Consider the following 12,896-nt stretch of genomic DNA (forward strand, 5'->3'; position numbering starts at 1 on the left):
CCAGTCACATTTATACAGTAATCAGTGCATATTTCTAGCACTGTTCGCTGTATAAATGTGAATGGTCCCAAAATAGTTCCAAAAGTGTCCGATATGTCCGCTTGGAAGAATAATGGAGTTTAGCATTGCAGGAAGTAAAGTTACCATTTTGTGGGATGAGAGTTTAGGGACCATTACATGTTTTACATTCTCCTTCAGCATCTGGAACAGCCATCCACATAGGGAGAGAATTCCTTGCACGACAGCTTGAGCCTGCTTTCCCTTAATTGATGTGGGGAGACACTGCAGTTGAGTCCCAGGAAGCCATCTATGCCGACAGAGGATTCCTTGTTAACCAATGCCAAACTGTGGGTGCTGCATGAGGCTTTAACAGGTGCTCTTCTATAACAGCCTCCACCCAGGCTCCAACCAGGTACATCCTGCCCACAGATTATTTTGCCAATTTTACAGGAATGTGCTTACAAGTCATCTAGGAGGGGCACAGAGAAAACAGCCTGAGCCCCGATTCACACTGGTGCGGTTTGACATGTCAAATCGATGGCAATTGTCAGAAATGGCACCGTCCTCATCAGTGCAACGCTGCACCGATTTCAAAAAGTAGTTTCTGTACTACTTTTTTGCAATTTCAGCCCGCGATGTACATTGACATCTGTGCAGAAACCTGCACAGATTTTTCATCTCGGCTGAAATCAGGATGGACAAGCGTGAGTAAAATTGTGCGAGTTCAGCTAAACTCGCACAGCTTCATTCCCACAGCCCAGTGTGAACCCGAGCTTAACCTAAGCTTCTGTTCTAAACTAGCTCCTGCCAGACAGACTTACACCAGGCGTAGTAGATTGGACCTATAGGTTGTAAACTCCATAAGCAGGGTCCTCATACTCTGGTATTGAACCATATTGTAACTGCACTGCCCAACTACTGGCACTAAATGAAATACAGTATAATATTCATCTAGGTTACACATCCAATGAACGTCCTTGCACGTACACACACACACACACCTACCACCCAAATCTTGGTCATCCTTTAACCTATTAGAGAGCTCAGTTCCTCCAAGGACCAAAATCATTGCTTTGATTTACAAATAAATACAACCAACACCGGATTTAGATATGAAATTCAAGTTTATTGTTGTACTAAAGATAAGTTTCTGCACAATTGTAGAAAAAGGCTGTTTAATGTATCACTTTATGTTCTCACCACAACAACCATTTACGGTACTGCTGGAAAAAATATTTAAACTTGAGAAGCACATGATGTGTACAACTGGGCCATTTATGGTTCCATTGTGGAAGGGGGGTGTACATTCAGTACAAGGACTTTGCTAAATGCCCAGCACCCCTACACCAACCTTTGTAAGGTTTTTATGCAAAAGCTGAGGTTTAGAGAACAAGGGAGGAGAAAAAAAAAAAAAAAGCAACGGTTTTGATGTATAATGCGTCCTGCAGGTTGATGGTTCCTGCAGAAATTCCCCACCCTTCACAGCTGTGAACTTCCAGCGCTGCATGGGTTAATGGCTTGGCTGTGTGCACAAAGATCCTGCCCTGACAGTATGACTGCCATTCTTTTCAGCCCCCCTCCTTGCATGAATTTAAAAAAAATGCAGTACACTCGGTGAATGGAGGAGCACAAGATGGACAGATTTTCCGCCTCCACTCACAGAACAGTTTGCATTCTTTGTCCCTCCATTCACAGTGTTCCTTGCAAGAACAGTGTTGCAGTCGTTAAAGGTTTAGACTTGAACTCCCTTCTGGTGGACCAGGTAAGGTGTGCCGATTTCACCAAATGAGAAATGGGCTGTTGAATCACAAGAAAATCTTCAGCTTCGGAGTGCAGACACATGTAACAGATTAAGCCAGATTATAAACTGCGAAGTATGGTTCATTGTTCTGCGGTTACAGTTTTTCAATGAGGATGGCAGAAGATCCTCCACCACCATTACAGATTGCAGCAACACCAAACTCTCCCTTCTTCAAAGCATGAGCCATGTGTCCAACAATTCTGGCCCCAGACATCCTGCAAAGAACATACACAAAATGTATTCGTTAATGTAAAAACAGCACAATGCACAAGTTAAAGCCACCCACCACATATATACTACGGCAGGGAAGCTCTATTGCGCGAAACAATGTACCTGTACGTCGTTTCATGCAATAGATAGTGTGGGTGCCTACTGCATACCAGTCCCACGGACTTTGTCCGCCAGTCAACCGCATCAGAGGCAGAACCGGGATCCGCTTATGTAAACAAGGGAAATCCCTGTTTTGACGGAACACCGATATAGTCGGTTCCCAGTAATCAGGAACAGTGTCCCAGTAAACCCACCCCCCCCCCCCCACAGTTAGAACACACTGAGGGAACACGGTTAACCCCTTTGATCCTCTAGTGTTAACCCCTTCCCTACTAGTGTCATTTATACAGTGATCAGTGTTTAGCACTAGATTGGTGTCACTGATCCCCAAAAGTGTCACTTGGGGTCAGATTTGTCCGTCCCAATCCCACTAAAACTCGCAGATCACCACCATTACTAGTAAAAAAAAAAAAACGTTCATAAATCTATACCCCATTTTTGTAGACGCTATAACTTCTGCACAAACCAATACACGCTTATTGCGATTTTTTACCAAAAATATGTAGTAGAATACATATTGGCCTAAACGGCTAAATAAAATACATTTTGAAGAGAATTTTTTTTATTTCTGCTAGAATACATAGCTAAAATTTATTTATATATATATATATATATATATATATATATATATATATATATATATATATATATATATATATATATATATATATATATATATATATATATATATATATATATATATATATATATAAAAACCTGTTGGTATTTGTTTATAGTGCAAAAAATAACCACAGAGGTGAACAAATACCACCAAAACAAATCTCTATTTGTGGGAAATAAATCACAATTTTGTTTGGGTACAGCGTTGCACAATTGTCAGTTAAATTAAACCAGGGCCATTTCGCAAAACATTTCAATTAAGGGGGCAAATCCTTCTGGGGCTGAAGTGGTTGGAGCAACCAGACTTACGATTTTGATGAAAAAAAAAGAATTCCAGGTTTACTATTGCTTTAAGATATTTTGGTCCAAACAAATGATTTTCATTACAGAACAGCTGGGCTGCTGTAGTAGTATCAGCTACATGTTGTAAGCAGAGCTCGTTTGCTTTAGAGAACTTTGATTAAAGTGGTTCTAAAGGCTCAAGGTTTTTTACCTTCATGCATTCTATGACTGGAGTTGGACTCTAAGCAAAGGCTACATTTTAGATGTCAGACAAATGTTCAGTGTAGAGGAAAATGACCAAAGATGGTAAATTGAAACTGCCCAGGCTTACAGAATAATCTGTGCAACGATCTGTAAGTATTTAGGATTCCTGCAAACACTATGAAAAAAGAAGGAAGAAGAAGTTCACCTACCCAATGGGATGCCCAAGAGAGACTGCTCCTCCATTGACATTTACTTTGGCAGGGTCAATATCCAACATTTTAATATTGGCCAACACGACAACACTGAATGCTTCATTGATTTCCCACATTGCCACTTCCTTTTTCTTTACTCCAGCAGCAGTTAGAACCTGAAGGAACGCACAAGAGCATAAGGAGCATAATCAAGAAATGATGTCATCGCTGCATAGCAGAATTTAAGAAACTGTCTATGGTAATATAAAACACAACGCTAAATATAGAAAGCTTTGATATCAGGAGTTGCATATGTTTGACTTCATATATCATTTATTGTCAAAATTCTGCCTCTGAATTACTCATGGGAACCCAACACAAGCACTCGGGCAAAGACAGGTTCAGTTTGGTTGCAAACTCATCAGCTACACATACAGAAATCCTTCCATTCTAGTCAAACATTAGAAGCAGTATAGTATACAAAATAAATTGTAAAAATTACCAATTTATTTTCAGAATTTTGAAAAACACTGGTTGACCCTGCTGTTCTCTAGTCCATGGCCCTGCTGCAGTTGGCCATTTTGCAGAGAAATGTTGGCAACTCTGCCCATGCTCAGGTTTCAGTGCAGTAACCTGACTAAATAAAAAAAAATATATATTATATATATATATATATATATATATATATATATATATATATATATATATATATATATATATATATATATATATACACACACACACACACACACACACACACACACACATATATACATATATACACACACACACACACACACACACACACATACATATACACACACACACACACACACATACATATACACACGCAGTCCCTCACAAAAGTCTTGTCGCTTCTCTATTTTGTAGAAACTTCTGCTATTAACCTGACTTTTAATTAATCAATTGGTGTTAGAAATAGCTCATATGAAAAGCTAAAGCCCTCCCAAATGTTTAATGCACTGAAAAAAAATTAGTTTCACTGAAAAAAAGATCATTAAATCAAGACAGAAAGGTCAAATTTTGGTAAGACAAAAGTTGTGTCGCCTATACAGAAATTGAACAACTTTACTGAAAATCCAAAAATATGTCAGCAAATTAAGTAGGGGTGCTGTGAGATTCAAATTTAATATCCTGTATGACTTCCATGAGCTTGAAGGACAGCATCCATGCGGTTTGGCAAGGATTCATACAATTTATTGATGAAGTCATCAGGAATAGCAAAGAAAACAGTCTTGCATGCCTCCCAGAGTTCATCAATATTCTTTGGTTTCATCTTCCATGCTTCCTCTTTCATCCTACACCACATACGCTCAATGATGTTCATGTCTGGTGACTGGGCTGGCCAATCCTGGAGCATCTTGATCTTCTTCGCCTTAAGGAACTTTGATGTAGAGATGGAAGTATGCGATGGAGCACCATCCGGCTGCAAAATTTGGCCTTTTTTATGGTTGGGAATATAAGAGGTAGCTAAGATTTCTTGGTATTTTAGACTATTGATGTTGCATTCCACCCTGCAGATCCCTCGCACACTCCCATACTGGATGTAACCCCAGACCATGATTTTGCCTCCACCAAACTTCACTGTTTTCTGGGTAAATCTCGGCTCCATGCGGGTTCCAGTAGGTCTCCTGCAATATTTGTGGCGACTGGTGTAATTCAACAGAAGATTCATCTGAAAAATCCACCTTCTGCCACTATTCCAGAGTCCATCCTTTTAGCAGGCTGTGGCCCTTGGCAAATGCCACATGGTTTTTCAATCGTCTTTTGTTTAGTGCTGGCTTATGGGCACAGATTCAACCATGGAGGCCATTTCGAGACAGAATCCGACAAACTGTTCTGGTTGACACAGGGACTTCAGGTGACCAGGTCTCGTGGAGCTCTGCTGCAGTGGAAAATGCGGGGTCGGCCTGACCTGGCCTTGTCCAAAACGTCTCCAGTCTCTTCAAATATTTTTTTTTATCCTCTGAACTTGACGCTGAGACACATTGAAGGTGTCTGCCACATCAGCAGTGGATCTGGTCTTCAGCCTCTTGATAATCAACACTTTAGTCTCCGGGTGAATCTTAGGCATGTTTGCAGAGGTCTAGTTGCAGTTGAGAAGGTCAAGTGTACTGGTGTTCTTTTTATACACACCTGAGACCTAATTGATCCATTATTAGTCACAGGTGAAGCTCATATAACAAGGCGAAAATACTTATGTCTTGGCAAAAATTGACTCAATGGGCTTTACCAAGCGGTGAATATTAGAATACTTTTTCAGCTTCGTTTTGCACTGAAACATTATTACAACAGCTGTTGGGATTAAAATGACCCAATTCTTGTAACAAAATCTTGATTAGAAAATAGGATTTTTTGTACTCACCGTAAAATCCTTTTCTCTGACGTCCATGGACGGACACAGCTCCTTAAGTCTTGACAAGTGGGTTATGTTCCCTGTTTACAGGAGAGGACTAGGCAGAAACATGTTAAATGGTTAAATACATGTTAAATTAACAGAGTTGAACAGCCCCGCCCAGGGGGCGGTCCCTCCAGACATAACCCTCCTCACTGCAGCATGCAGCCTCAGTTCGTAACAAGCAGTACAAACCTAAAAAGGAGGGGTGGGAGCTGTGTCCGTCCATGGACGTCAGAGAAAAGGATTTTACGGTGAGTACAAAAAATCCTATTTTCTCTTATCGTCCATGGACGGACACAGCTCCTTAAGTCTTGACAAGTGGGACGTCCCCAAGCAGTGTCAAAACGAGGGGTGGGAAATATATCAGTAAAACCAATTTTAACTTCACCCCAAAACAAGCAGAGCTCCTCAAACGGAGGAGATGCAACTTAAAACGGCCGCCTGCAAACGCTAGCGGGCGAAAGCATCATAAGATGCATTCACAGCAACCAGGACATTTTGAAAAACAAAAACGTGAACGGACGACCAAGTCGCCGCCCTGCACACCTGTGACACCGACGTATGAAGTCGGAAAAAACCTCGGAAGCACCAGGTGCCCTGGTCGAAAGTGCCGCGACCGGAACAAGGGGGGCCTGCCCCCTAAGAGCATAGGCCTGTATGACGGTCTGTCAGATCCACCGAGACAGGGTGGTCGACGAGACCGCCAGGCCCTTTGTGGGCCAGACACTGACACAAAAGAGGGTCAGATCTCCAAAACGGAGCCGTAGCAGGTAGATACACCCGCAAAGCGCGTACCACGCCTGAAGTATGAAAAGCAACCTCCGCAGGATGCGCCGGCCGAGGACAAAAACGGAACAATGCCCCTATTCAGGCGAAAGTCCGAGACCACCTTCGGAAGAAGGGAAGGTCGCGGGCGCACCACCACCTAATCCTTATGGAGGATCAAGCATGGCGGCTTGCAAGACAAGCCCGCCAGCTCAGAGACCCCTCTAAGGGAAGAAAAGGGCCACCTTTCGAGATAGTGTTAAGAGAAAATCTCTCTGAAGTTTCCAAAGGGAAAGCTCCTAAGGAACCAGGAGCACCAGAGTCAAAACTCATTGGGGAAGAGATGGGCCAAGAGGGGAGCACAAAGAGGTACCCACCAGGGAACGGGCCCCAAAGGGCCACTGAAAGAACACAGCCAAGGCTGAACTCTGCTCCCAAACGGTGCTTAAAAGTAATTTGAGATCCACACCAAGCTGTAAAAAACAGCAGGACCCTGGCCATCGAATACGTCCGTGGACGTCACTTCATCTCTTCGCACCAAGAGATGTAGGTCTGCCAGGTGTGACTGTAGATTCTCCTGGAAGAAGACTACCATGCCTTCAACATGGTTGAGATGACCGAGTCAGACAAACCCCGGTCTCTTAAAGTCTGGCTACCAATAGCCATATTGAGTAAGTTAGTGACTGTACAACAGAAGGAAGTATGGAACCTCGAGACAGAAGGACCTCTCGCCCTGGCGACGGCCAGGGTACCTTCGTTATGAAGCGCCCGAAAACGGCGTACCAAGGATGCCAATGTCAATCTGGAGTGATTAGGAACATCGGGATCCCCTCAGCCTCCACTCTATGGAGCACCTGAGGAAGCAACACAAATGGAGGAACGGTATAAGGCCGCTGATACAGACCCCCACAGGGTCACCAGCGCAACTTACGCATCAGTACCAGAGCACTAGACCTGGTCACTACTTCGACACCCTTGTGGTGGAGACGAGCGGCCAGGAGATCCACGAGTGGAAAAAACCAAGGCGAGCCCGAGCCGTGTAACGACACAGATCTTCCTGGGCTTGAACCCAGAGGCAACTGCCTGCAGGGCAGGCAGTCTACCGCTGAGGCATAATCTCGCCTGCCCTGTGAGACTCACTTCCTGCAAGGGAGCCGAAACACCCCCGGGCACAGAAAACCAGTCACCCTGGTCCAGCATCAGGTGACTCCAGTAGTCCGCCTGCTGGCATACCCATGGTAGACCGAAGCCACGGTCTGGCGTTGTTGTCTAGTACCTTGCGACCGCCTCGAACACGAGGAGAATCAAAGCCTGATCATGGGACAAAGAACGGTAGACAGGATCCACAGCACCCAGGCGGCCTCCCACCTAGGTACTAACCAGGCCCGACCCTGGGTAGCCACCAAGATCAGAAGAGAGCAGGCACATTCAGGAAGTTGTGGCCGTAGGTCCATGCAAATCCAGCGACTCTGGGCCGACTGGACCCCCCCCCCCCAGGGGTCCCCACAATCCGTGAGGCCTGCATCCGTCGTAAACAACGACCACTGGAAGGAAGGAACAACTTCCCGGGCCGAAGATCCAGGGATCTCCGTCCCAACTCAGAAGACTCCGACTAAGTGGCGCACCTGAATCTGCCGATTACAGAGACAAGAAATTTCTTACCACCTGGACAGTATTTCCTGGAAAGCCCAAGTGTGGAACTGGGCATACAGTACCGCCTCGAAGAAGGCTACCCACAGGTCCCGGACCAGCATGCATCCGGAGAGAAGACCGATAGCGTGATGCTAATACCCTCACTGCAGACTGAAGAGTCTGCAATTTCTCCAGGGGAAGAAGGACCTTCGCTCCCTTTGAGTCGGACTCAGGACCGGCTCCAAATGTTTAGCACCCACCCGAGACTTCGGGGGGTCTGAATGGCTATAAACAGCTCCATTAGGTCTGAGACAGAAGCTGCCCTCAGAAGAAGGTCGTTCAAGAAGCCCACGAGGCAAAACCTCACTGTCCCAACAAAGTTAGGATAATTGCGAGCTCCTAGGTGAAAACCCTCAGTGCCAACGCCAGATCAAGAGGGAGGGCCACAGACTGACAGAAGCCCTCCCCCATCATGGAGCACAGAAAATTCTGTGACATGTGCAAAACGGGACATGCATGTATGCGTCCCTGCGGGACTTACAAGTCCCACACTGTTCTCAGGCAGACCAACAAGCCGGGCGAGGAATAAACAAGAAAAGAACTCCAAGGCCGAGAAGCGGTATTCTGAGCATCCCAATGGCAATCCCATTGACTGGGAAGCACTGGCTGCAACAGACACAGCTTCTATGGTGACACAACTTGGATGTGTTTGAGCCTATGGGACACCTGCCTTAGACCGGCCGGACGAGTCACAAGCGATCAACAATGCACAGATATTCCAAACTGCCCTCACATCTTGTTCTATGGATAGGCGTAAACCCTATCTAGGACTCTGAAGAGACCACCTCGCAGACCCATCAGTCAGAGAGCAGGGAGATTCACTGAATTGTGAACCTGTAAGCCGCCCCCCCCCCACCTAGAGCAGGGAGGGAAGACGACTGCATAGGGCGATTACGCACCCAGGGACAATTTAGTCCCCCAGCTGAGCCCTTGTCGGCCCCCGTAATAATACATACACAAAGTTTGTATGTATATTATGGAAGTGTATGCACACATGTCTTTGGAGGGTGGGAGGAAACCGGAGTACCCGGAGGAAACCCACGCAGACACAGAGAGCGACAAAGTAAGCTCCAGCTAGATTGGTGTCAGTGTCCGGAATTCGGACCGATGACTCTTGCTGACAAGTAATGAAATTAACCACTACACCACCGCGTACCATCTCTGAAACAGAAGCCCTGGATAACAAGGACGCAGCATTCAAAGAATCATCACAGACCTATATGAGGCCCTGGACCAACGGGTCCGCTAGCCTAATATCCTTGGTACAGAGACGGTGCTCTTCCACTGTCTGGTGCAAAATGCTCACTCAGAAATCGACTGAGACTCCAGAGTAGTAGCCACAATAGGCCGCAAGACGGACCCCAGCATGGTAAACATGACAAGGGCCAGTACCTCGGATCTTCTAACAGCCAGATCCATACAAGCGGGGTCTCCCGTAATAGGGAGAGTGGTCAGCTATACATGACACCCGGAGGATCCCCTGAAAGGGTTCTCCTCAAAAGGGCACTGAACCGCCAGGCGGTGAGGGACTACCTCAGCGGCTTTTCTCATTCCGCATCTTAGAAATTATCAAAGAAGGGCAAGAAGGAAAGAACCTACACAGAGCGGTCTGATTTGTGAGATCCAAAAAAAGACAGAGCCCTCGGCGGAAACACAGCTGCACTATACAGCTTAAGAGAGTCCCTTACAGCAGTGAGAAGCGCACCCATAAATGCCTTATCCTGCTCTTTTTACTACCCAGGTACCTGGTCCATGGCTTCATAGCAGAAAAACAAAAGTACCCCCCTGAGGGTGGGACTTTAAAAGGTGACACACAAAAAAAATAAAAAAAAAATAAAAAAGTGTCATATAGACCATAGAAAAAAGATAAAAAACACATATAGTCACAAATTCAATAATACGGAGCATTCCCCAGGGGGTAACGGAGGGAGGGGCACTCTTTTAACCCCCGCCCATCCGCATTCCGCCCCCAGCCTGGCCCAAAAGTGTCCAGGGCTAACAAAAAAGTCTCTATGGAGATCCCAGGTGCTAACACCTGCCGCTGAGAATGTTGGGGGAAGGACCAGATACTGACTCCAAATATAAAAGACATTTACATGTGTATGTAATACCTGTCTTAACATAAAAACTGACGCTCCCAGGGCCCTATACAGGGCATCTTACCCACTCGCTGCGCTGACCCGGGGAGTTAACAACTTATCCCAATATAAGTCTGTTAGCATAGCCAGGGGACTCACCTCAGGAGGAGACTGCCCAGCGCTGCCGACCGCTCTCATCACACAGCGTGTGGAGAGGAAAGAAACCATGAAGGAACTGCGGCGTCTGCAGGGACCTGTGTGCGCCGTAGATACAGCACTAGGGGTCAGGACTGCACAAAGATGGCCGCCCGCTGCACATGGCGCGGCTACGACAAAATGGCCGCCAATGGGAGTTTTCAATGTAATTGAAAACCTCCCAAAAAATGGCGCCAGCGTCGGCCAAACGGCGGCAAAACGCCACATTTTAAACAGGGAAAGCCTCCTAGAGCCTTTACAGTGAAAACCCCCACAGGAAAAACCCAGTATCAGACAGTAAAAGGTGCCAGATAACACAGCCCTCTCAGGAAAGCCCCCCCCCCCCGGACAGCGTGCCTTCGCAATGCAGCAAGGGAACGGAGCAGGGAAGGGAGGAGTGCTCCTCCACTGTCAGAGCACCTCCGAACCCCAGGAATGCCCAGCCGTACCAACCCACCGAAGTAGGAGGGACTGTACTTACCCGTCCGAGCGAGGACTCGCTGACGCATTCCTGACAGACATACAACCGCAATGGAGGTAGCTGTCGGCCCGGTCCACTGTGAGTGAGGCAACACCACAGCCCAGTCATATGTGGACCTCAGAGCAAAGCTCACGGCCACCTCAGGAGTCATGAGGTACGGCGTGGCAGACCAAGCCTCTTGTCCACGCTTGCTGGTCAGACTGAGTAGACTACAAGGATCTATAATATCCAGCCTGTCACTCAGCCGACAGTTGAAAGAAGATTCTTCAAGAAAAAGTGAAAATAAAATAAAATAAGATAGAATAAAATAAAATTTCTCCTCAGGGCGCTGGGCCCAAAGGGAGCCATACGTCCTTCTCCTTTGCTAGGCAGAACGAAACTGAGGCTGCATGCTGCAGTGAGGAGGGTTATGTCTGGAGGGACCGCCCCCTGGGCGGGGCTGTTCAACTCTGTTAATTTAACATGTATTTAACCATTTAACATGTTTCTGCCTAGTCCTCTCCTGTAAACAGGGAACATAACCCACTTGTCAAGACTTAAGGAGCTGTGTCCGTCCATGGACGATAAGAGAAATATATTTTAGCGGCACTTCAGGTCAATTTGTACACAAGCGACAAGACTTGTCAGGAACTGTATATACATTTAATAATAATAATATACACTGTGCTCAAAAGGTTTTGTACCCCTCTGCTGTAGAAGAACCTTCATAGTGGGGTCACCAGCTATCACTTTAAAGCGGAGGTCCACCCAGATTTTTTTTTTTTTTTTTTTTTAAAGCCAGCAGCTACAAATACTGTAGCTGCTGACTTTTAATAAATTGACACTTACCTGTCCATCGCGTCCCACGATTTGGCAGCCGAGGCCGAGCAATCGCTCGTTTGCCGCCATCCTCGGTGAGGGATTCAGGAAGTGAAGCGCTGCGGCGTCACTACCCGGTACCCTACTGTGCATGCGCGAGTCGCACGGCACATCATTACTGGTCCCCGCTGTCTCCTGGGACCAGTGTGTTTCCCAGAAGACAGCGGGGGGGGGGGGTGCTTTTCCCGTAAGTGGGTGCAAAATACCTGTATTATACTGGTATCTGCACTGCCCTCCCCCCTTGAAAGGTGCCAAATGTGACACGGGGGGGGGGGGGTTTCTGAAAAGTGGAGGTTCACTTTTAGTGTGGACCTCCGCTTTAATGAATGCTACACAAATATTGAACATTAAACCTTTTAGTAACTAGGTTCACATACATTTTAAATTAACCAGTATATTTTGTAATTGTGTACAGAATCCAGAGAGCATGGCGTTAACCCATGTGAACACAATATTCAAACCCCATGCCACCACATTTTACAATGCCTTGATAATGTATACCCCTTGAAATTTTACACATTTTGGCATGTTACAACCAAAAAGGACACATTTTATTGGGAATTTATGTGATTGACCAACACAAAGTGGCACATAATTGTGAAAGGAAAATGATAAATGGTTTTCAATTTTTTTTTGACAAAATAAATGTGACAGTGTGGTGTGCATTTGTATTCAGCCCCCCCCCCCCCAGTCAATACTTTGTAGAACCCCCTTTCACTGCAATTACAGCTGTAAATCTTTTTGGGGATGTCTCTACCAGCTTTGCACATCTAGAGGGACACATTTTTGCCCATTCTTCTTTGCAAAATAGCTCAAGCTCTGTCAGATTGGATGGAGAGCGTCTGTGAACAGCAATTTTTAAGTCTTACCACAGATTCTTATTTGGATTTAAGTCTGGACTGTTACTGGGTCAGTCTAACACATGAATATGCTTTGATCCAAACCATTCCATTGTAGCTCTGACTGTATTTTTAGGGTC

The 12,896-nt window shown here is 45.8% G+C and overlaps 1 protein-coding gene across 1 annotated transcript in view; it reads right to left on the reverse strand.

The window, feature by feature from the left end:
- Positions 1-1,105: 1,105 nt before the first annotated feature.
- Positions 1,106-12,896, reverse strand: part of ACAT1 (acetyl-CoA acetyltransferase 1) — a 46,627-nt gene continuing 34,836 nt past the window's right edge. The window contains exons 11-12 of the mRNA XM_040340584.1: positions 3,448-3,605; positions 1,106-2,016 (exon numbers count right to left, since the gene is read on the reverse strand). Coding sequence (XP_040196518.1) covers positions 1,896-2,016; positions 3,448-3,605 — 279 coding nt within the window. The 3' untranslated portion in view covers positions 1,106-1,895. The remainder of the gene's footprint in view (positions 2,017-3,447; positions 3,606-12,896) is intronic.

The sequence above is a fragment of the Rana temporaria genome, chromosome 2 (assembly GCF_905171775.1).
Source record: "Rana temporaria chromosome 2, aRanTem1.1, whole genome shotgun sequence".
NCBI classification, from domain to species: domain Eukaryota; kingdom Metazoa; phylum Chordata; class Amphibia; order Anura; family Ranidae; genus Rana; species Rana temporaria.